Genomic DNA, 22,504 nt, shown 5'->3' with positions numbered 1-22,504 from the left:
TAAATTTATGACATGTATACTGTAAAAACTATAGTTACAGATAGAGGCTGATTTCCTAAATGAGTTGAGAATCTTTAGTCAAAAATTGTGTGAGTATTCACTTGGATACCCAGTCCTGTGCAGATGCTTTTTACATGATTAGATAATGATGATAAATCAATTGAAGTGAATAGTCACAATAAGTAAATCAACCCACCTCTTATTGGTGTATGACCAGCTCAAGTTTTTTTTTTTTTTTTGTCATCCTGATTGGAGAAGAGCAGATCTATTTGCAAGTGTCAGATCTAGGAGAAAAGCCAGTCAGTTCTCTCTGGGCCACGGTTAACCTGAAAGTTCTAATTACTAGTTCAATACAGATAAGGACGTTGCATAGACATTTAAAATTAGTTTCGATCCAAATAGAAATTTGGAGGAATTTTTGCCCCTTAGCTATTTAAGAAAAGTCAGACGGAGGAGCAGGCAGTCTGCAGGGAGCATTAGTCAAGGCCGTAGGTTTTCTTTATTTTATTTTTTCTGGTGCGGCAGGCAGTGTGAGATGGGGCATTTTTTTTTCATTTTTTAATAAAGGACTTGTCAAAAACGAATTTACTGTCTTCATTTTTTACACATTTTTGGTGAATGGGTAGGGGTACTAGGTACCCCATACTCATTCACATGGGGGGGCGGGATCTGGGGACCCCCTTGTTAAAGGGGGGCTTCCAGATTCCGATAAGCCCACAGACCCTCTAGCCACTGACCAGGATTGTGAGGATGAAACCATTGTCCCCATTAATATGGTGACAAGGTGCCCCAAAGCACCCCCTAATGTTGCGGGCATGTGGCCTGGTATGGCTCATGAGGGGGGGGGGGCACTCACTCACCCCCCTCCCCTTTTCCCAGTCTGCAGGGCTGCATGCTTGGATATGGGTCTGGTATGGATTTTAGGGGAGGACCACACGCTGTTTTTTTTTTTTTTGCGTAGGGTGTCCCCTTATGCCGTGTACACATGATTGGAAATTCAGCCAGCAAAAGAACCATGAGAGCTTTTCATCTGAATTTTGCTGGCCAAATTGCTGCCAGCAAAAATTTGAGAGCATGTTCTCAAATTTTCTGATGGAAAAACTTTCTATTGGAAATTCCGATCGTCTGTGGCAATTCCAACGCACAAAATTCCGACTCATGCTCTGAAACAATTTGACACATGCTCAGAAGCATTGAACTTAACTTTCGTGGCTCATCATAGTGTTGTACGTCACTGCGTTTTTTGACGGTCGCAATTTGGTGTGACCGTGTGTAGGCAACACAAACTTGAGCGGAATTCCGTCGGGAAAACCATCAGAGCTTTTTCCGACCATAAGTGTGTATGCGGCATTAGAATCCATACCAGATCTGAAGGACATAGTATTGTTCACACTGTGTTGTGGGTTTTTTTGACAGCTGGTGACTCAGCGGTTAAGGATGTGGCGGCTGGCTTCCCAGTTCACTGCTTAACAACCAGCTATTCTTCACACAGAATTTGAATCGATACATTTTTTGACCGATCTGAATTAGAATCTTTCTAAAAATTTGGAATTCCTTAGAAAATGAATAAGCTAAACCTAAATTGAATGAAAATTAAATAAAATTTTTGTGAATTCTGAAACCACACTAAATTCCAAAACAAAATTAATAGCATAACAAATATAAATGAAACAAAACAAAGTTTTCCATTCTTCCCGTGTCTAACGTTGCACAGAAGGCATCTTAAAAAAAAAAAAAAAAATAGTTTAATTTTTAGGTCATGGATTCAAAAGATAAAGAATTTGGCCCCAAACCTTATTGTGATAAGTGTGATGAACAGGAGATCACTTGGCAGGAGGGGAACCCATGATCTCTATGAGCATGGGCATCTTTTGTGTGTGTGTGTGTTTTGGGGGAGGAGGATGGGGGACTACCACTTTGAGCTTGGGGAGCTAGTGAATGGAGAATGGACTTGCTTACTTCTATCCTCAGTGAGCTATGAGAGCTTTGGAAATGCTTTGTCTACTTAATTAGCCCAAGGGGAGCTTATACATTATTTCAATGTCTTTAGAAGCTTTAACTAGCATCTCTTTTAATTGTAGGTCACAAAGCGAGGTCTCAAAATTCTGCAATGGGGGATTTCATGGTTCTGACAATCTTTTCAAGAATATGCAGGTAATCTATGAAGCATATATTTAAAGAGCAAATAAACACAAAATAATATGCTGCACCCAAATAAGAAACCTATAAAAATCAAAAAAAAAAACAAGCTGCTGTTTAGCAGATGAGCTAATTAATTTTTAATGGTACCCCCAGGCATTGGTAAGTGCATTTTTGGTGTGGCACAATTTGAAAAGGTTTGGGAACTTGTCTCTGCATTTCTGTGGGTAGGATGGCCCAAGTGGGAGGGGGTACCTTTCAAAATCATGTACCCACTCCCCCCCCCAAAAAAAAAGAAAAAAACATTCCAAATAGGGGAGAGGAGGAGGAAAAGTGGAACTTCCCCTTTTCCCCTGAAGTTCTGCTTTAACTTCTGGCTGTGAAAAATGTTTTAGCAGATGCTATAGTTGGGGCAATTTTTGGTCCCTTTTCCGCAGCACCCCTGAGGACTCTTTGCGGCACCCTGGTTGAAAAACGTTGCCTCAGACCGTGGGGATTTGTGTTGAGATATCCTATTCTTAATTTTTTGAGTGGTCTCCCTCACATAATATAACCCACATGGACATTTAAGGATATAAATCACATATGCACTGACATGAATACAGTATAATACATACATATATAATGAATTATATAATATATGTATAATGTACTCTGACATGCATGTAATATAATCCTTTAATGTCAACAGTTTTCCCTGTATGGGGGTGTGTAAATGAGGTTTCCCTTGATCATACTGGAGCACTAAATACAAGGATAAGCAGGAGGAAAAAACATTATTATTTATTTATATTTATTTTTTGGATCTAAAAACATTGGTACTCCCTTTTACCTTCTCACTCTGAAATTCAGATGTAATAATTGTGTCCTTAATAGTTCTACCCCTCCATTAGATGATAGAGGAGGGGATGTAAATTCCTCAGTGTCAAGAAAAGCCTCTCTAAGGATTCTCCAGCATCTTTTAAACACTGAATAAATCTGTGCAGAATGGGATTGATACTATGAAACACAAGAAAATTTCTTATGCCTTGTACACACGGTCGAACTTTCCAACCATAAAATCCATCAGATTTTTTTCCAACGGATTTTGTCTGAAACTGGTGTTGCATACACACGGTCAGACAAAGTTGTCGGAAAATCTGATCGTTCAGAACGTGACTACGTTGAGGCTAGTAGCCAGTAGCTTTGGTCTCGTAATTTGATATGAGCATGCATGGCACTTTGTCCGATCGGAATTCTCTACAAACGATCGGAAAAAGTCAGATCAGATTTTTTTTTGTCTGAAAATTTGAGATCCTGCTCTCAAATTTTTTTTTGGTCGGAATTTTCAATGGAAAAAGTCCGATAGAGCCCACACACTATCGGATTTTCCAACAATATAATCCGATCGGACATTTTCCGTCGGAATTTCCGACTGTGTGTACAAGGCATTATTCTCTCTGTACTGTCTGCTCACTTTCCTGTTTGTTTCCACACTCTGCACATGTCTTTAATGGGTTAACTGGTGCATAACCTCTGTCTGCAAGTCTGTTTTGCATCTAATAGTCGCTCCTGTCTCTGGTATCTCACTTTACCAAATTAATGAAATGTCAAAACTTGTTTTCAATATTTTGAAATTTGCAGCTTTCGTTAAAAAATATGTTGATACAGTCATGAAGGTCCTTGCTCAGGGGCACCATCTTTTAGTTGTTGCCTCGTCACATGTGCCCCTGGTGGAGACAAGTGGCTGTGCTGACCCATATAGCACGTCCATTGTTGCTATCAGGAAGCTGGTCCAGAGCAATGATATGCAGATAATGCTTAAGCTACTGCATGTAGACAGGATGTAAGTGAAAGTGGCTGGAGGAGATCAGTAGCACGAAGATACAAAAATTTAAATATAAAAACATTTTTTTATGACAAAAACATTACAAAAGGATAGTATACAGTGTGCTTTAGTAAATTAAATGTCATATAGTTATGGTTTAGAGCTACCTTTTAAGCATAGCGAACACCTACAGTAACCTATACTGCAGTTAGTTGTTAACTTTTAAATTCATCCAACTATATATAATATGAAAAATACAGTATATGGTAGATAAACTTTTCTCGCTCAATAAGTAACCTGTATTTGGTTTGAAATGTAACAACCAACTTTAAGAAAACCTTACATTTAAATCAAATATAATAGCTTTGTAAAATACTGAAAGTTTCCATAAACCTTTTTGTTATCTCTGTATAATAATTAAAAATGGCCCAATTTATAAATGGGAAAGGTTTCCCCGTGGGGTTTGGAAATGCAGCATGAAAATGGCACAGTTTGTGCCAGGGAGCACATATTCTATATGGCAAGGATAATCTGCATAGATCTTGCTATGTAATTGTCAATTCACAATTATTATTATGGATTATTATATGTAGTTGTTTATCCTTTGTTCAGATAATTTATTAAAGCTGGCCATACATGGTCAAGTTTCGAAATAATTTTCTTTTGAAAATCAGAAAATCTGTGCGTTTTGTGATCTAATGGTGCCACCATTGATTTCGGCCTTCAATTTCACCTCATGGTGTAACAGGAAAGAATTTTCGTGGCTGGGAATCTTTTTTTTTTTTTTTTCTTGGAATTTCCTTTTCTTGCATTTCTTTTTCGATTACATTTCTCGCACGATTCTCCCATCATTCATTACAAAGTAATTTGTTTTTCAAAAAAATTCCAACATGTCCAATTACTCAAATTCGTTGGCCGCACGGAAATTGACTGTTGCTGAAGCCCACTAATGGTGCAAAATATGAACGAATTCTTAGATAAGATTTTTAACTTTCAAATATTTTATTGATTTTACATATGAAATACATTATTGTATGTCGTGCAACAACGTTGGTGTATATATTTTAACATATTAACTAATGTCCACTAACCGGTTTTAAATGTAACAAACAGTAAGGGTTTAACAGTGAAAGCTCATAGAAATGCGATCAATCCTCTCCACTGGTGCGGCATCCCAAATGGGAGCCTTAGTGCCACAGGAGCAGAGAGGACCCATTCGGCATATTCCATACATTGATGGAAATTTCCTAGTAGAAATTTACTAGAGCATGTAACAGAACTGTTGAGAAGGTTACTGGTATTGCTCGGCCAAGAAAAAGAACTGTGGTTCAGTAAAGTTAGGTGATAGTCACAGTATTATTCCAATCTTTCCATGGTTGCCAGTTTATGTGGGTTTTTGCAGCCTGACCATTGCTGGTGGCTGTTATGGTCTCATAACTGAAGTGTAGGACCACTAAGTCAATGACTTGGGATTTGGTTGGAGGATTGTCAGACTTCCATTGTCTAGTTATGTTGAGTCTGGCTGCCAGGAGTATATGGGTGTTGCGTGTCTGAGGGGATGGGGAATGTTGTCAATGGTTAGGTTTAGAATTGCAAGTGCAGGCGATGGGGGAATCGTGATTTTAGTTATTCTTGATATAAGCTTAAAGATGTCTTCCCAGTATTTCTGTAGGATGGAGCATGTCACCTGCGGCAGATTTACATCTCCAGCAAGTGCTGGGGTTTTGAGGATCAAAAGATGCCATTCTTGCTTGAGTGATGTACCAGCGTAATGATATTTTCTGCGTTAGCTCCCAAAGGGTCGAGCACTTGGTGGCCTTGTGGACGGTCTTGAATACGTGTTGCCATTGTGTGTCGGTAATGGTGCATGCAAAATCAGTGCCCCACCTGTGATGTGGGTTTAGTTTGGAGAAGGTGTATTTTTGGTGTAGGATGTTGTAAAAGTAGGAGATAACCTTGGTTTTGGTGGCAGGGTTGGTGAGATAGTCCCAGGTCTTAGGATGTATAGGTGACAGATGCACACCATAGGGGTCAGGAGTGCACCGCAAGGTTGTGGACCCTATGGCTGAGTGCTGCGGACGGGGGATCCCACCGGGTTTAGAGCGTAAGATTCCCTGGGGCGCGGAGTCTAAGAGCCAGCAGGTGTTCACCAGCGCCTCTAGTGGTGAGGATGGACTTGGCTGCAACTGGCTCCAGGCCGCGACCCCCAGAGTCCCCCAGCTCACACCCACAGTAGGCAACAGGAGGATAGGGATGGTGAGGGACAAAGCCAAGGTCGGGGCCACAAGCAGACAGGAATAGTCAGGGACACGCCAAAAGGTCAGGATCACAGGCAAACAGGAATAGTCAAGGACACGCCAAAGTCGGTAATGGAACAACAGCAGAGTACATGGTAGGTAACAGGAAGCTAACACACAAAGGTTGATCAGCAGGGCTGGCCTGCAGTGCACAGGTTAATATAGAGCTCTCTGATAGGAGCTAGGGTGGAGCCATGCCAGAGGATGGATTACAAAAGCAGTCAGGTGAGGGTCGGCTGGTCTCTAGAGATGAACACATGGAAACAGGTAAGCAACTATTGCAAAACCATGACAGGTATATTACGCAGGCAATGGTGTATGCGTAAAAAGGTAAAGTGCTCTGATGTAGGAAGGGCATATTTGGGTTGTAGTCGGGAGAAGAGCTTGAGGCAGTTACCTTGTAGCAAGTCTTGTAGGGAGTGGATCCCTTCTGAGGGTCCATCGTGATAGGAGGTCTGGTGTCAAGTGTAGGGGGGTTTCTAAAGGAATATTGAATTGTGGGGTGGTGGGGATGTGTGCCAGGAGGGTAATCATTTTTTTCCAGGCATGGGCTGAGGCCTTTATTGTTGGAGATATAGACGTCGGGACTGGGGCGCCGAGAGGGGTGCTTGGCAACCAGTTTTTTATGTTGGGCCGGGTGAGTGAGAAATTCTCGATTTGTTCCCATGATGAGGTCGGGAGGGGATGGAACAGGCTGGGTAGTTGAGCTAGGATGGTTGCGAAGTAGTAATCCTCGAAGTCTATGGATCCCGTGCCTCCCGCCATTTTGTGTTTAATCAGTTTTATATGGGCACATGTGAGTTTTTTACCGTTCCAGAGATATTTGTTAAATATCGTTTGAATGGATCTGAAAATGTGGTGGATATTGGGATGGGAAGGGTCCTGAAAAAATGCAGTATTTGAGGGAGGCATATCATTTTAAAGGTCACGAGTTTTCCTGACCAGGATAGTTCATGTTTTGATAATTGTTGTGAGGTCGATTGGATGTTATGAAGGAGTGGTAGGAAATTACAACAGTAGAGGCTTTTGCTCTTTCTCAGTAGATGGATGCCTGTCAGGTCACCTGAGAACAGGTGACAGATGCACTCCGTAGGAGTCAGAAGTGCACCGCTAAGGTAGTGGATCTTAGGACTGACTTCTGCGGATTGTACCCAGGGAGATTCAGGATGCAGGTCTACTGCATCACTAACACAGATCCCAGTGGGAGCTAGAGCATAGATTCCCCAGGGCACAGAGTCTAAGAGCCAGCAGGTGTTCACCAGAGCCTCCAGTGGTGAGGATGGACTTCGGTGCAGTATGGCTTCAGGTCGCAGCCCCTAGGGTCTCACAGCTCATGCTCACGGTAAACTACAGGAGAAGGAAACAGCAGGCTGGAACAGCAAGGATAGTAAAGGGTTAAGGCGGAGGTCAGGGCAACTAGCAGACAGGAACAACAAGTACACGCCAAAGGTTCAGGGTCACAGACAGACAGGGATGGTTGGGGACACGCCAAAAGGTCAAGGTCACAAGTAAACAGGAATTGTCGAACACGCCAAGGTCAGTAACCGAGACAAACTAAGAGCACATGGCAATCAGGAAACAGGAAGCCAAACACACAGTGAATACAGGTTAATATAGGGTTCCCTGTTAGGGCCTGGGGTGGAATCATGCTTAGAGGAGATGTTATAAAAACCACCAGGTGGAAGTGGCTGGCCTCTTGAACGCATGAGGAGAGGTAGACAAACAGAGGAGTATTACTGCATAACCATAATAATGCCTAGGTAGGATATGTCATTACTTGCCCACAAGAATGGGTATTGTAGCTGTAGGAGTTTCCTCATGGTAGTGTCTATGTTTATGTCCAGTATGTAGGATTTGGTTGTGAAACTGAGCTAAACCAGTTGAGCAATTTTTGTACTTCTGCCAGGGAAGAAGTCGGGTTGGGGAGGATGAGGATAACATCATCAGCGAATAGCCTGATTTTATGGGTGATGAGGTGCCAACTTGAAGGCCTGAGATGTCGAGGTGGGAACGGATATGTTCTTCTAGGGGTTCCATGAGCATGTTGAAAATGAGGGGAGATAAAGGGCAGCCCTGTCGTGTGGTGATGGGGAATGGGAAAGAGAGCATGCCTTCTGTGTATACTTGGGCCTCAGGGTTGGAATACAATGCCATAATGGCACTTGGGATGCTGTCCTGGAAGCCACATTTTTGAAGGACTGCATTGAGGTAGGACCAGTGGACTCTGTCGAATGTCTTCTCCGCACCCAGAGATAGGAGCAGAGAAGGCGTTCTGGATGATTCTGCACAATGAATGAGGTTAATCATCCTTCTGGTGGCATCCGATGCCTGTCTGCCTTTTGTGAACCCTGTCTGGTCTTGGTGGATAAGAGTGGGCATAAACTCAAATAGCCTTGCTGCTATTATTTTAGTGTATATTTTGAGGTCGAGATTGAGTAGGGTAATTGGGCGAAAATTTTGGGAGACGTTCCGACTTCCCTGGCTTTGGTATCATTATAACCAGTACTTTTAAATATTTTTCACAAAAGTAGAAGAGGAGGCAGCATGGTTGAAAAGTTCAGTGAGGTGCGAGGAGAATTGTTTATAATATTCTCCGGTCAGCCCGTCAGGTCCTGGGGCTTTACCACTAGGCAATGAGTCAATGGATACCTTAATTTCTTGTTCCGTGAACAGGGTATTAAGGGAGGCTAGTTGTTCCCCAGTCAGCATGGGTAGGTCAAGATTGCGGAGAAAGTTGTCAATGTCAGCCTGTGTGGGTTGCGGGGTATGGGGATCTTGTTTCAGGTTGTAAAGGTCACCATAATAGGCACTAAAGCTATGTCTTGCGGGTTACTTAGGGGGACTTTCGTGTGGGGGTGGAGGAGTTGGGTTATTTTAGTTTTGGCACGTCTGCCTTTAAGGCGTTGTGCAAGTTTTTTTCCCCACTTTATTAGAGGTGGAATATGTAGTCGCTTTTAATTTCCTTTGGAGGAATTCATAGGAGTGGAGAAGTAGGGTTTTCAGTTCTTGTCTTAGGGATAGCAGTTGGTTTGTCTGTGAGTCTCGAGGGTTAGTTTTTGTGTTTCATTTCTAGGGCCGCTATCTGAGCTGTCAATTCAAGTCCTTTTTTGTTTATGATAAACTCAATTTAATCAGCATTCCTCTCATGTAAGCTTTATGTGTGCTCCACACCACAGAAGGGTCAGACACAAAGCCCTTGTTTAATGAAAAAAAGTCAATAATGTGATCAGATATCTCTGGCGTGTACTTGTCATGTTGGATAATGTAGTTGTTTGCTCGCCAGAGAAAGGCATTGCATTGTAGATTGGAATCTTTTATTGTAATTGAGATTGGAACATGGCACGACCATGTCATGGTGTGAATCACAGATGTAGAGATTTTTTGTAGAGTCCATTTGTCCATTCTCGTAAATGAGCAGTGTCTGGAGGGGAAAAAAAGTGAAGTCTCGTTCGGATCCATGGTGACAACGCCAGACATCGTACAGATCCTGAGATGAGAAAGTTTTTCAGAGTTTTGCCTCTTTGCAGCTGATGTGGAGTCCATGAGCAAGTCCAGGACCAGGTTGAAGTCTCCACAGATCATTAGGTGGCCTTTCTGAATGGGTCTGGTGGTGCGTAGCACTCTGCGTAGAAATTTCATTTTGTGGGAATCTGAGGCATATACATTAATGGTGTAGGATACATGGTTAATGGTGCAGATAAGGATTATAAAGTGGCCTTCAGAGTCCGACGCGACTTCCAGTAATTGGAAGTCAACAGTGTCTTTGACCCCTTTGGATTTAGTGGAGTGGGAAGCATGGAAGATGTGGGGGAACTGTCGGTTGTTACAAAGGGAGGAGCTTGATGATAGTAAATGGGTTTCTTGAACGAAAAGAATATCACTGTGGAGAGCCGTGGCGGTTTTCCAGAGTGTGGTATTTGGCGGGGTGGTTAAGCCCATAAGCATTTAATGAAAGGATAGTGAGCAGCATCTTGTGGGTGTGAGGTTGATGGGTGTTATGCAATGACACTTACAGTTAGTCGCTGTAGTTTGGATCTGAAGGTACCTGGGAGCGAGACTCAGTAGTAGACTTGCGGCAGTCCAAGGGTCAGAGTAGGATGGACTAGGAAGGTACAAACAGAGCAATATGTTAAGCACAAGAACAGTGTTAACGAGAAAAAAAGAATATGGAAAAAGAAAACATGTAGAGTAAACCATTAATGGAATGTTTGATACAACAAAAAAGGTTTGTAGAGGGGGTGCTAAGCACCGCTATAGCCTCTAGGTGTTATTAACACGGGAAGGTGATAACGGGTAACGGGTTGTCAGATCTCAGGGGAGCTTTAATGATGCTTTTTGGCCAAACTCATCACATAGACGGGTGCCATTCAGGTGTAGTTGTGGTCCAGATTTCTGTGGGGTGTAGTTGAACCTCTTTCATGCAGTGCCGATTTGGGGGGTTCCGGTAGTATTTCTCAGGTGTGGAGGAGCCTCAGGCCTTTATCAAGATCTTCAACAGTGTGGTTTTGCCCATTCTTCATAATGAGTGGCTGGCTATCGTCATTTGTATTGTATCTTGTGATTTTGAAGGCCCTTGGTAATTGGATTCATTTACCTTCTCAGTTGGAGGGTGTACTTGGAGAGGTCAGGGAAGAATGGAATCCCTGTATAGGGAGTTGGCAAGGGCAATTTAGATAATGTGGATGACAGAACTCTGGACGGCCGCACTCCAATGCTAAAATGATGCTTTATTCAAATAATATTTAGGTAGGGCAATTTAGCTTTGACCCCCATCAAGTTTTTCTTTAATGTGGTAGAAATGGACCCTCATCAGTATGTCTCTGGGGACCGAGGCCGCCAGGTGAGATGGTTTAGCGAATTCAGTGATTTCTGTCAATTACAACATCTCGTGGAGACTCTTCAGGAATGATATGCATCAATTATTTTGCATAGTGTGGTAGGTCCGCAGGCAGTATGGTCCAGGCAGTATGGTCTCAGGAATACTTCTCAACTAGACATTGTTCCTGCACAACCTGTCCTCTAAGTCGGCCAGCTTGGTGCGCATCCATGACTGTTCCTCTTTAATATCATCATAAGTGTCAATGACTTCATTTTACTGTGGAAGTGCAAGCAGTTAGGCCTCTCTCAGCATTAGTGACTTTATCGTCTAGGGAGTGGATGTCAAGATGATTTTATGAAACAAGGAGGAGAGGTCAGTCATGAGGGAGGTCTGTAAAGAGATTAACATGTCCTTCAGGGTAGTATCCATGACTGGCTGGCCCGAGGTGGGGAAGGAGGCCATGGAGGAGTGTAGGGCCTGTTTGGGGAAGAAGGGATTAACAGCCTGGGCCTCAATTTGCGGGTGCAGCATACGCTGCGTCAGTGTGTCAAGCCGCATTTTAGCCTTTGCTGGGCTGCCAGGGAGAGGGTTGCATTCTGGGGGTGGGAGAGCATAGCGGGGTATGTGGCTGTTCCTCTGGGATGGGTCCAGGAGGTCTGTGTAGGAGTCCTGCAGTGCGGCCGGGCTGGCGCCATCCTGGAAGTCACTGCCCGCTGGTTTGTAGGGGAATTCAGTCAGTTTCTGGGGTTTGTGGTCTGTAAATCTTTTCCTGGATGTGTGCATCTTAGTCTCCATTGTTCCTGGAGCAAGGATGGCTGTGGATGGGGTTGTGATAGCGGCCTGTGTTGATGGATTCTTTCCCCTGGCTGACGAGCTGTGAGCTAAAGCGTCCATCTCCTTCTCCCATCGGCCACGCCCCCCTTAGATAAGATTTTTGAAAGAAAATTCTTTCAAAATTCAAACCATGTATGGGCTTCCTAAGTGTGGAACATTTACAGCTTTAGAGGAGAGGAGGCTTTTGTATTCTGCCCATCGAAAAAGTAATTTCCATTAGGAATAGGAGCTGAAGAGGGAGAAATGTGAGTGAGCAGCTGTAATAAACTTCTACTCCAGCACCACAAATATTATTCTAAAACCTTTTTGTTTTTTTGTTTTTTTTTACTTAACAGTAAATTTATTGCGATTTTGTGACATGACCCAATGTAATGGGTGAGGATACAGAAAACTAACTTTTCTGTTGAACAGCAGTATAAATGTTACTTTAGATCAGGGCACTTGGCAATATATAAATTAATAGCATGAAATTCAACTATGTTTATCACTAGATGGTGGACAATCAATTTCTCCAAGGTCTCTCAGAATACAAATCGAATTCTGCGTTGTCTGTTAACTGAGATGGCTTAGACAGGGTGACAAAATGTTGGTACAATGTGGATCAACATAAACCCTGCCTATCCTTTTAAAGAGCAGTACCAGTCAAATTGATGGGCTCTTTCAGCAAGCACTAAAGGTTAGAGCCAGCGCTCCTGCCAAGGCTGTAGAACATTTGGCATATACATGAGGCTCTATTGTTTACAGGTAATAAACTTTTTAATGATTAATCTCTTCAGTAGGTATAATTCATAGCAAAGGTCATAAATGAATGTGCCACTGAAAAATTTAGATAATGGCTGCTGTGATAGAAACAAAAGGTGCTGACGCGTGACTTGACTTTTTAAGGAAAATAAGGATTCAGTTCCAAGTATGCTAATCTATTGTAACTGTGATGATTTTCATGTAAACATTGCATGATAATAATTATAATCCTGATAACTCTGCTTTTATCCCAGGCTCTCTTTATTGCTTATGGTCCCAAGTTCAAATATAACACAGAAGTGCAGCCGTTTGAAAATATAGAAATCTATAATTTGATGTGCGGTAGGTTTCTCTCTTTTTTTTTTTATATATTCTGGTCTGCAATTTTGTGTTCAGTTATGGATCATTTTTTTCTAATCTCTATCACCTAGATTTGTTAGGAATTGAGCCTGCAGCCAATAATGGAAGCCGTGGCAGTCTTAACCATTTACTAAAAAAGCCAGTATACGAACCTTCATTGCCAAAAGAACTGTCAGAACCCTTTCAGTGCTCAATAAATCACAGTGCCTCTGGGAACAATTTTGGATGCTCCTGCAATTTACCTGTAAGTACATGCTGCTTTTGCCACATATGGTAGCTGTATTACCACAGTGACCCCAGGGGCTAGATTATGAGCCATGGTCAAGCTTTTAGGCATCATTTGGAAGATGCTGAAGTCAATAGGCCTTTATTTGGTGACCAGAATGGTTATCCAGAAAAGGTTTTTCACAAAGTTCTGAAATGGGTAAATAAGAGAAATGGTAATTGATTTGATTTTTGGTAACACTGGTAACTAAAATTATAAGTACAACATTAAACTTTTTCATGTGTTGGAAATACGAGTACATTTTCAATAATAATTTACAACACTTTATTACCTATTGCTCCAAATTATGTAAATATCCTTTACATTGTATCCAAATTTTGATTAACAGACCCTGTTAATCAGCTGTGTCAAGTTGCTTTTACATTCACTTTGACTTGCTTTGTGGGGAAAGCAGTTCTGATACCAACAAATGACCATGTACACAAGCCTCTCAGCCTGGCTATACTATGCTGTTTATGGATTAAGGCAAACACTATGTGCTCTGGTTGTCCTGCCATTGACCTCTGCCCATTGATTGACAAAAAGGAGTCTAGCACCCAATCTCTGTCCACCCACATGAGTAGTCAGCTGCACAATGTATTGTAACAAGCAGTTCACAAAACTGTAGATTCACCACAAGCGGGAGATGCTTGCTTGTAACATTTCCACAGGATTTTAGAGCTTATCTGTAACCAAACACTGCAAACCACATAAGGTTATTAGACTAATGAACTAAACATAAAATAATTTATTTTGACACATTTTAGTACCTGGTGCCAAAAAGCTTCTTTTTTTTTTTTTTTTTTTTCCAGGGAGTTCAGACCTAAGTGGTTCTGTGTGTTACCAGTTCAGGAAGGATTAATTAAAGCTCAGTACACACTGCTAGTGTTTGTTTTTTTTTTTGTTCAACCCAGCACGTTAAACAAAAAAAAAAACAGATCTCCCCTCTTGTTTTAATGTGTTCTATCAGGGGGATAACCCCCCCCCCCCCCCCCAAAACACTCCAGTCAGCTTTCTCAGCCATTGGCTGACAGAGAGCTGATCAGCAGACCTTTTTCCATCATGCCCCTTCCACAGAAGCCAACCGAACCAGCTGCAGTACACAAAGGCTAAATGTTAGTCGGTTCTATTGAAGCGGCCAATGCCCCCACGAAATTCAGTCTGTGTGTTCGGGGCTTCGAGGATGGAGGAAAGATTCAATTATAGTGACTCTGTTGTCTTTAGAGTTGGGGACTTCATACCCAGAACTGTCACAGAAAATTTATAAGTCTACAGATCTATAGGACCCCCAAGGCTACATTCTAAAAATCATTTTCATACTATGAATTACCCATGAATATATGTAAAAGATCATTATTGTTTTTTATTTTCTTACTAAAAGATTTTAATATAAAACCAGTAAAATTTTTACATTTTTTTTCCTTTTATACACTGCAGCCCTTTTGAGAGTGTTTTAGCTCTTAGACCCAAGATTTTTTTGCTAGAAAATAACTTAGAACCCCCAAACATTATATATATATATATATATATATATATATATATATATATATATATATATATATATATATATATATATATATAATATTTATTATTATTTTCTAACACCCTAGAGAATAAAATGGCGGCTGTTGCAATACTTTGTCACACTGTATAGCACAGCAGTCTTACAAGCGCCCTTTTTAAAAAAAAATACACTTTTTTTAAATTAAAAAATAAGACAACAGTAAAGCTAGCCCAATTTCTTTTTATAGTGTGAAAGATAATGTTATGCCATGTAAATTTATACCCAACATGTCATACTTCAAAATTGTGCCTTCTGGTGGAATGGCAACAAACTTTTACCCTTAATCTTCATGGGCAATATTTAAAAATCTCTACAGGTTACCAGTTTTGAGTTAGAGGAGGTCTAGAGCTAGAATTATTGCTCTCGCTCTAACGATCGCGTCGATACCTCACATAGGTGGTTTGAACACCGTTTTCATATGCCGACACTGTCTTTTAAAAAAAAAAATGTAAGTCAGTTTTATTCCTATTACAAGGAATGTAAACATCCCTTGTAATAAAAAAAAAGCATGACCGGACCTCTTAAATATGAGATTTGGGGTCAAAAAGACTTCAGATCTCATATTTGCACTAAAATGCAATAAAAAAAATGTAATTAAAAAAAAAAAAAAATCTCCTTTTAAGAGCATTGTGCGGAAGTGACGTTTGATGTCACTTCTGCCCTCCAATGCTATGGAGTCGAGCAGGGGCCACCTCCCCCTAAATCGGCATCCAGGCAGTGAGGGGAGCAGACACGATCGTCTGTCGCGTTCGGTAACCAGCGAAGACTACCGGAGCGTGGTGGGAGGGCCCCCTGTCCCACCACTGAGAAGTGATCTCGCTGCAAATCTGCCACAGAGACCTCTTTTATCTTGAAGAGAAACGTACGCTTCTCCTGAAAATATAGGGGTTATGGCAACTAGCTGCTGAAATACTGACGTACAAGTACAGTGATTTTATATATATATATATATATATATATATATATATATATATATATATATTCCTTAGAGCTTGATGAGCCTTGCCATGTACCACACCCTCATGCCATTAGGATCCAGAGCCCTCTGGAGAACCTGTTCACCTGCCTGTTTCACCTCAGTGACAAACTATATTATATTCTATACCCTATGATTCTCTATCTACACATACACACACACCGCTGGACTGGAGGTGAGTATAGTCCCAGTTAAAGTGTATGAAAACCCAAAATCAATTTTATTATTTTTCTGAATCTGTGGCAAAGTTTTTTACCTTCTGCTCCTGCTGGTAACAGCTCTTCCAGCACATATAGGAAAATAACTATTAAATTACTTGTCCGCGTATTTTCTTGCAGAGTCTTACAGAAGCAGGATTTAAGGCACACTTAAGTCTTACTCCAGAGCAAGGTAATTTTAAATATGTAAATCTTTTGTTTTTTATGACAAAGGTACTGTCAGACCACAGAGGGTGGTGTTCTATTTATTGAAAACTGTACTAAAGTGAACTAAGTTTAAAATTAAACTATATTGGCTACTCTCTGGAAAGTTATAACTCGCTGCATATGAAAGTTAGACCCCATACACACTGTTATGCCTCGTACACATGATCAAACAGTCCGGTGGAAAAGTCTGCTGGACAATCCCGCCGTGTGTGGGCTCCGGCGGACTTTTTTTTTACCCAAAAATCCGGCGGACTAAGAAAGTATTTTTGCACTCCAATATGTCCGCCAGACTCGCATTTCGGCAGACAATCAGGCCATGTGTGTGCCAGTCCGCCGTACTTTTGAAATGAATGGACTTTTCCCGCCCGGAGAAAAGTCCGCTCGTTTTGAGCGCGCCTCCAGGTAGCCGGGCCAGCAAAGGAGGCGTCGCTGGCCCCGTCACCTGGTATTGACTTAAAGGGGAATCCCTACGCCGAAAAAACAACGTGGGGGCCCCCCCAGGTCCATATCAGACCCTTATACGTGCACGCTACCCAGCCGGCCAGGAAAGGGGGTGGGGACGAGCGAGCGCCCCCCCCCTCCTGAGCCGTACCATGCCCCCACCATCCCAAAGCACCTTGTCCCCATGTTGAGGACAAGGGCCTCTTCCCGACAACCCTGGTTGTTGTCGGGGTCTGCGGGCAGGGGGCTTATCAGAATCCGGGAGCCCCCTTTAATAAAGGGGCCCCCGGATACCGGCCCCCCACCCTATGTGAATGAGTATGGGGTACAATGTACCCCTACCCATTCACCTGTGAAAAAAAGTTTAAAAAAATCACAACACACAAGGGTTAAAATGGCTTATTGCACAGCTGCGGGGGTCTTCTACCATCTTCGGGGGTCTTCTCGCCGGACTCCTCCACTATCTTCTGCTCTTTTGCTAGCTCTTTCACTAGCGGAGGATCCAGGCTTTCTTCTTCGCCACCACCGCCCTCTTCTTCCAACTTCGGGGGTCTTGTCCCCCTCTTCGGTTCTTTTTGCCGGGCCACCGCGCCTTCTTCTAGCTCTTTTACAAGTGGTGGTCTTCTGTCGCCGCTGTCGCTGTCTTCTGTTCTTCTCTTCTTCTGTTCTTCTCGTCTGGAGATGTTGCCTCGTCGCTGCCTCTGGTCACAATGGCAGGGGCGCGGTGACTTATATAGGGACATCACCGGATGATGTCCCCGGATGATGTCCCCGCCCATTATGATGTCACAGTCCCAGCATCCTCTACATATCATTGGGGAGACATTCCTTTTATTTGTGCTACAGAAACATTGAGAAGTGACAGGATTTTTCTCCAAAGTAAGAGTTCCCTATTAACATACAGTAGGTGCCGCTGATATTGTGTTTTGCGCTGGAAATCACCGATGCGAGCTGTGCTTCACCACCCCACGAGATGCCGCACATCCATAGGAATGTATTGGGGCGGCGAGCAGGAGGAGTGACAAAGCTCAGTGTGGCTTCTTCGACAGGGCTCGTGGGTGTCAATCTCACCGCTAACAGCGGCGAGATTGACACAATATCGGCGGCACCCACTGTAGTTGTTACTTGCTCTGATTGATTGGAAAATTTCCACTTGCCTTCAATTCTAGTGGCATCTGTTAATTTTTAAAACTTGCTATCACTCTCTGTCCTGGCAATAATAGTAAACAGGACAAATTGAGAAGATGAACAACAGACAGCAATAAAAACCTGATGGGGGTTCCAATAATGATCACTATATTAAAAAAAGTGTTCCCCATTGCAGTTAAAAACAAACAAAAAAGGCAAGAAAGTCTGTTCCTCCAAGAAGATGCTCTTCATCTAGGTTGAATGATGATCAGTATTATCTAACTCCCTTCCCACAAGTCCAGATTGTCATGGACAGACCCCTAGGGCAGTGATGGCGAACCTTGGCACCCCAGATGTTTTGGAACTACATTTCCCATGATGCTCATGCACTCTGCAGTGTACATGAGAATCATGGGAAATGTAGTTCCAAAACATCTGGGGTGCCAAGGTTCGCCATCACTGCCCTAGGGTTTCACCATTATGTGTGCCTTGATTCACAGTACTGCTGCACTGATCAGCAGTCAGCGTCATTAAGTGTTCAGTGCAGCGGCAAGGACCGCCCCCCACCACTGCTATCAAAAAGAACAGAAAGAAGGCGTGATGGCAGCAGACCAGCCAAAAGACTACTGTATTTAAAATATTCATAAAATTATTATTATTTTTTTTTTAATTGGTACAGAGAAGGATAAAAGGTGAGTGTAACTTAAAAAGGTGGCTGGGCTGTAATACCGAGTCAATGACCCAGAACAGATATGCACACCAGAAAAGTTGCAAAAGTTCTTATATTTGGTTTGGGTCAGTGATTCAAAACGAGGGTCAACATAAAAGCCAGCTAGCCTTTTAAAGCATAGCTCTAATTGTTTATGCTCACAGATTTGTGTACCATTATGTGTTTTAAGCATAGTTGGGCAAACATGGGATTGTATACATATGGGATTGTTTGTTTTGGGGGCAGCTTCCAGTGGAAATGCATCTTATGCATCCTCCAGGACTGTGACATCATAAGGGGTGGGGTCACCATGTGACATCACCCGTGACCCCACCCCTTGTCCTTATACAAGCACAATGCATCCCTGCCATTGCGGCCAGAGAGGGCATTGTGTCAACGTCGCAAGGAAGAAGAGGAGAAGGGAAGAGAAGAAGGCAGCGACAGAAGACCGGGCCAACGCTAGTAAAAGAGCTATAAGAAGATAGCAGAGGCCCGGCATAAGAACCGAAGAGTGGGACAAGACCCCAGAAGAGCGGGACAAGACTCCGAAGTCGGAAGAAGACCCCCGGATGGCGACGGCGAAGAAGAAAGCCGGCTCCTCCGCTAGTAAAAGAGCAAGCAGAAGATAGCGGAGGAGTCCGGCGAGAAGACCCCCCCCCCCCCGAGATGGAAGAGGACCCCCAGCTCGCTCGTCCCCACCCTCTTTCCTGACTGGCCAGGCTGTGTGCTCAGATAACAACAATGTCTGGGGAATAACCAGGAAAAAACCAAAGCCTACTTACCACCAGCTCGCAGACAACCAAATTAACCTGTCTAACAGTATGCCTTAAAAACGAGTTTAGTCCGCAGGCATTTGCAAAAGCATGCGTGAGCCACAGAGCCACGTCAAGGTACCCTGGTATCTGTGGTCCTAACACTAAAATATAAGTGTCCCCACAGTGGAGGCACATGCATTCTGATGGATAGATGAGAGCAGGTGGGCTGAAGGGGAGCCACCTCTCCTTAAAGGTACAGGAGCACACCAAACACCCAGCGAGAGCACAATGGCAGCAAAGGTGTTGGTGCACTGCTGGACCAATACAAACACTCACGTGATAACAAAAACTTGCCACCGCCCTCATCTATAGCTGGCTATCGCAGTAAGCGGCATTGGAAGGCTAAAAACAGGTAACAACAATGTCTGGGGAATGCCCAGGAAAAAACCAAAGTGTGTGCTCGGATAAGGGTCTGCTATGGACTTTGGGGGGGACCCCACGCCGTTTTTTTTGGTGTAGGGGTTCCCCTTTAAATCCATACCAGGTGAAGGGGCTAGCGATGTTAATCTCGCCATTGGAGGTGACGACATTCACTTCCTTCGCTAGTCCTGTCTACCAGGAGCCACGTTCAAAATGAAGGGACTTTTCTCCGTGTGGGCAAGTCCATTCATTTCAAAAGTCCGGCGGACTAGCACACAGACGGGCAGTCTGGCAGACTCTGGTCCGCTGGATAATCCGATCGTGTGTACGTGGCATAAGCCATACTGTAGCTTACTCAGGATTGAATTAAACAATTGTACATGTTTATTCTGCTTTGTATTATTTTTGAGCTCCATAATACAATATTGCTGTCTTCTTCATTTTCTTACAGAATCTGACACAAAAAGGCTTAACTTGCCATTTGGAAGACCTGTGGTTTTACAGAACAGCAAATATTGTATTTTGTACCAAGACAAGTATGTAAGTGGTTACAGCTATGATTTTAAGATGCCACTATGGAGCTCATACACAATTGGAAAAAATGTAAGTTTTTTTTTTATGTTTGTTTCTTTTGAATAGTAAAACTTAAAACTTTAAATGTATTATTGAATGAGTGCAGATATTGGGTTGCAAATGGCCTTTGTATATTAAAAACATATAAACTGTAAGAAGAATTGGTAAAATGGCACTCACAATCATACAGCAGTGAATAAGCTTATCATAAGCCTCTATGGCCATTGGTAGGATTGTATAAGGCAGTAAGTCTATCCTGGATCTTAATTTTCATGGCAAAGCATCAGAACCACCGGATGCTGTGAGGCAGTGGCATCCTTACAGCACAAAGTGAGCCTTCACCTCCAGATTGCAGAGTTGCCATAGCAATTTATTTTGGCAGTTCCTGCCCTTTTCTTAAAGTGGTTGTATACTCAATTTTTTAACTTTTACCTACAGGAAAGCCTATAATAATACCGAGGAGATATTCCCCTCGGTATGCGCCGCTGACTGCAGTGGCGCATGCGCACAAGGGGATTCTCGGCCTGAAAATCCGGCAGTGGCCGGCCGGCCAGAATGAAATCTCCCACGCGCATGCGCGGGAGTGACGATATTGCGGCTCCGGCCACTCACAGCGCCGGAGCCGCGATACCCGGAAGAAACGCAGAGGGAGCATGTCAGCTCCCTCGGCGTGGATCGGGCCAGATGTCGGGGCCTCATTCTAAGGTAAGTATTTCATAATGAGCTAGTATGCAATGCATACTAGCTCATTATGCCTTTTGCTTTGCAGGTTTAAAAAAAAAAAAAAAAAAAATGTGCGGGTTTACTACCGCTTTAAGCCAGGGAGTTAAAATATTCTTCTTGACAGTTTGATATAGTGGCCAGATGCAAATGGGTGATCCCACATTAATATATGACAAGGTTTAAATATGTAACAGTTGCACATAGGCTCATATAATATGCAAAAAAAATGGCAATTTCAGGAGGAAAATCAACTAGGCTGACATAAAATACAGTGCGCTAAAGGTTTGTACACACTATAAGAAAATTGGGCAATGAATGATCTGAACTTTCGACATGTGATTCCGACCTTCCGAATGGGGTCAAGCGGTAAAAAAAAAGAAAAAAATAAGAAACCGTTGAAATAATTAGATGTGGACTGTACCCAAAAGTGTGCAGCCCTATTTCTGCGGTGTGAACAATCAGTGATGAAATACAACTTTTTGCGCTTCAGTAAATTAAAAAGGGTTGATTCAGCTGAATCAGTAGGGATGTAATCCCTTAACCTTCAAGGGGCGAAAAGAGAACTGAACATAGTTCCACGGGTTCACCGGAGCTACAAATTCGATGCAATTGGTTGTTACCTGAGCGGTCAGTCTATTATTTCCCTTGGCCAGGCAGGAGACCGGGGACGTGGTGAAGATGCTGCCAAATGCGAGTCTTCTTCCATTTCCAGGATACGCCATTCGCGCAGAAGTTGTATACCTTCCTCCACCGTTTTAATAGCAATAGTTTTCCCATCTCTCGTCATAAGTAGTTTCGCTGGATAGGCCCATTTGTACGGTATACAGTAGTTCCTTAGGGGCTTGGTAATAGTAGCCATATTCCTTCTGCTTTGCATTGTGTAGGCCGATAGATCCGGGAAAAAAGATAGGCCTTGCGTGGATGCCGGCATGTTTTCTGGGTTCCTCACACACAGAAGAAACCTCTCTTTGGTTTGAAAGAAATGGATCCTTGCGATAGTGTCTCTCGGCAGATGTTCTGGTAAATGTTTAGGTTTAGGCAACCTATGGATCCTATCTATAGCAAGGTCTGTTAGAGAGGCGTCCGGCAATGCTTCTTGAAAGATTGTTTGAACATGAGCATTCAGGTCTGGTGTTTTAACCATTTCGGGTATCCCGCTAATTTTAATATTGTTTCTTCTCGATCGGTCTTCGAGATCGGCCAATTTCTCCTTCATTCATTTCAGCTCATCCTCCCTCTCATTATGGGCATCAATAACCTAATTTATGGTTCCTGCAAACTCATTCATTTTGTGCTCTATGTGAGTCACCCTGTTGTCCACCGCCTTGACTTCCTCTTTAAAGTGGTTTGTGAGAGACATAATGTCAGCATGCAGAGTACTACGGAGTGACACCCACATATCCTTCAGGGTGGTATCAATCACTGGCTGTTTTTTAGTAGGGAATTAAAGTATGGAGTCCTGGAGTTCCCTTATATCATATAGAAATGTATTACCAGTCTCTTCCCCATCAGTCCCCTGCATGTGTTG

The 22,504-nt window shown here is 42.8% G+C and overlaps 1 protein-coding gene across 1 annotated transcript in view; it reads left to right on the top strand.

Annotated features, from left to right (window-relative positions):
- Window positions 1-22,504, top strand: part of ENPP1 (ectonucleotide pyrophosphatase/phosphodiesterase 1) — a 147,667-nt gene that overhangs the window by 101,151 nt on the left and 24,012 nt on the right. Inside the window, exons 16-20 of the mRNA XM_077486860.1 lie at window positions 2,082-2,154; window positions 12,892-12,979; window positions 13,069-13,241; window positions 16,141-16,192; window positions 20,132-20,283. Of these exons, the coding sequence (XP_077342986.1) occupies window positions 2,082-2,154; window positions 12,892-12,979; window positions 13,069-13,241; window positions 16,141-16,192; window positions 20,132-20,283 (538 nt within the window). The remainder of the gene's footprint in view (window positions 1-2,081; window positions 2,155-12,891; window positions 12,980-13,068; window positions 13,242-16,140; window positions 16,193-20,131; window positions 20,284-22,504) is intronic.

Source organism: Lithobates pipiens, unplaced genomic scaffold (assembly GCF_037356315.1).
Source record: "Lithobates pipiens isolate NorthernLeopardFrog02 unplaced genomic scaffold, aLitPip1_a1.2 Scaffold_18, whole genome shotgun sequence".
NCBI lineage: Eukaryota > Metazoa > Chordata > Amphibia > Anura > Ranidae > Lithobates > Lithobates pipiens.
The sequence above is the reverse complement of the archived record's forward strand: the minus strand, read 5'-3'. Positions and strand labels throughout refer to the sequence as shown.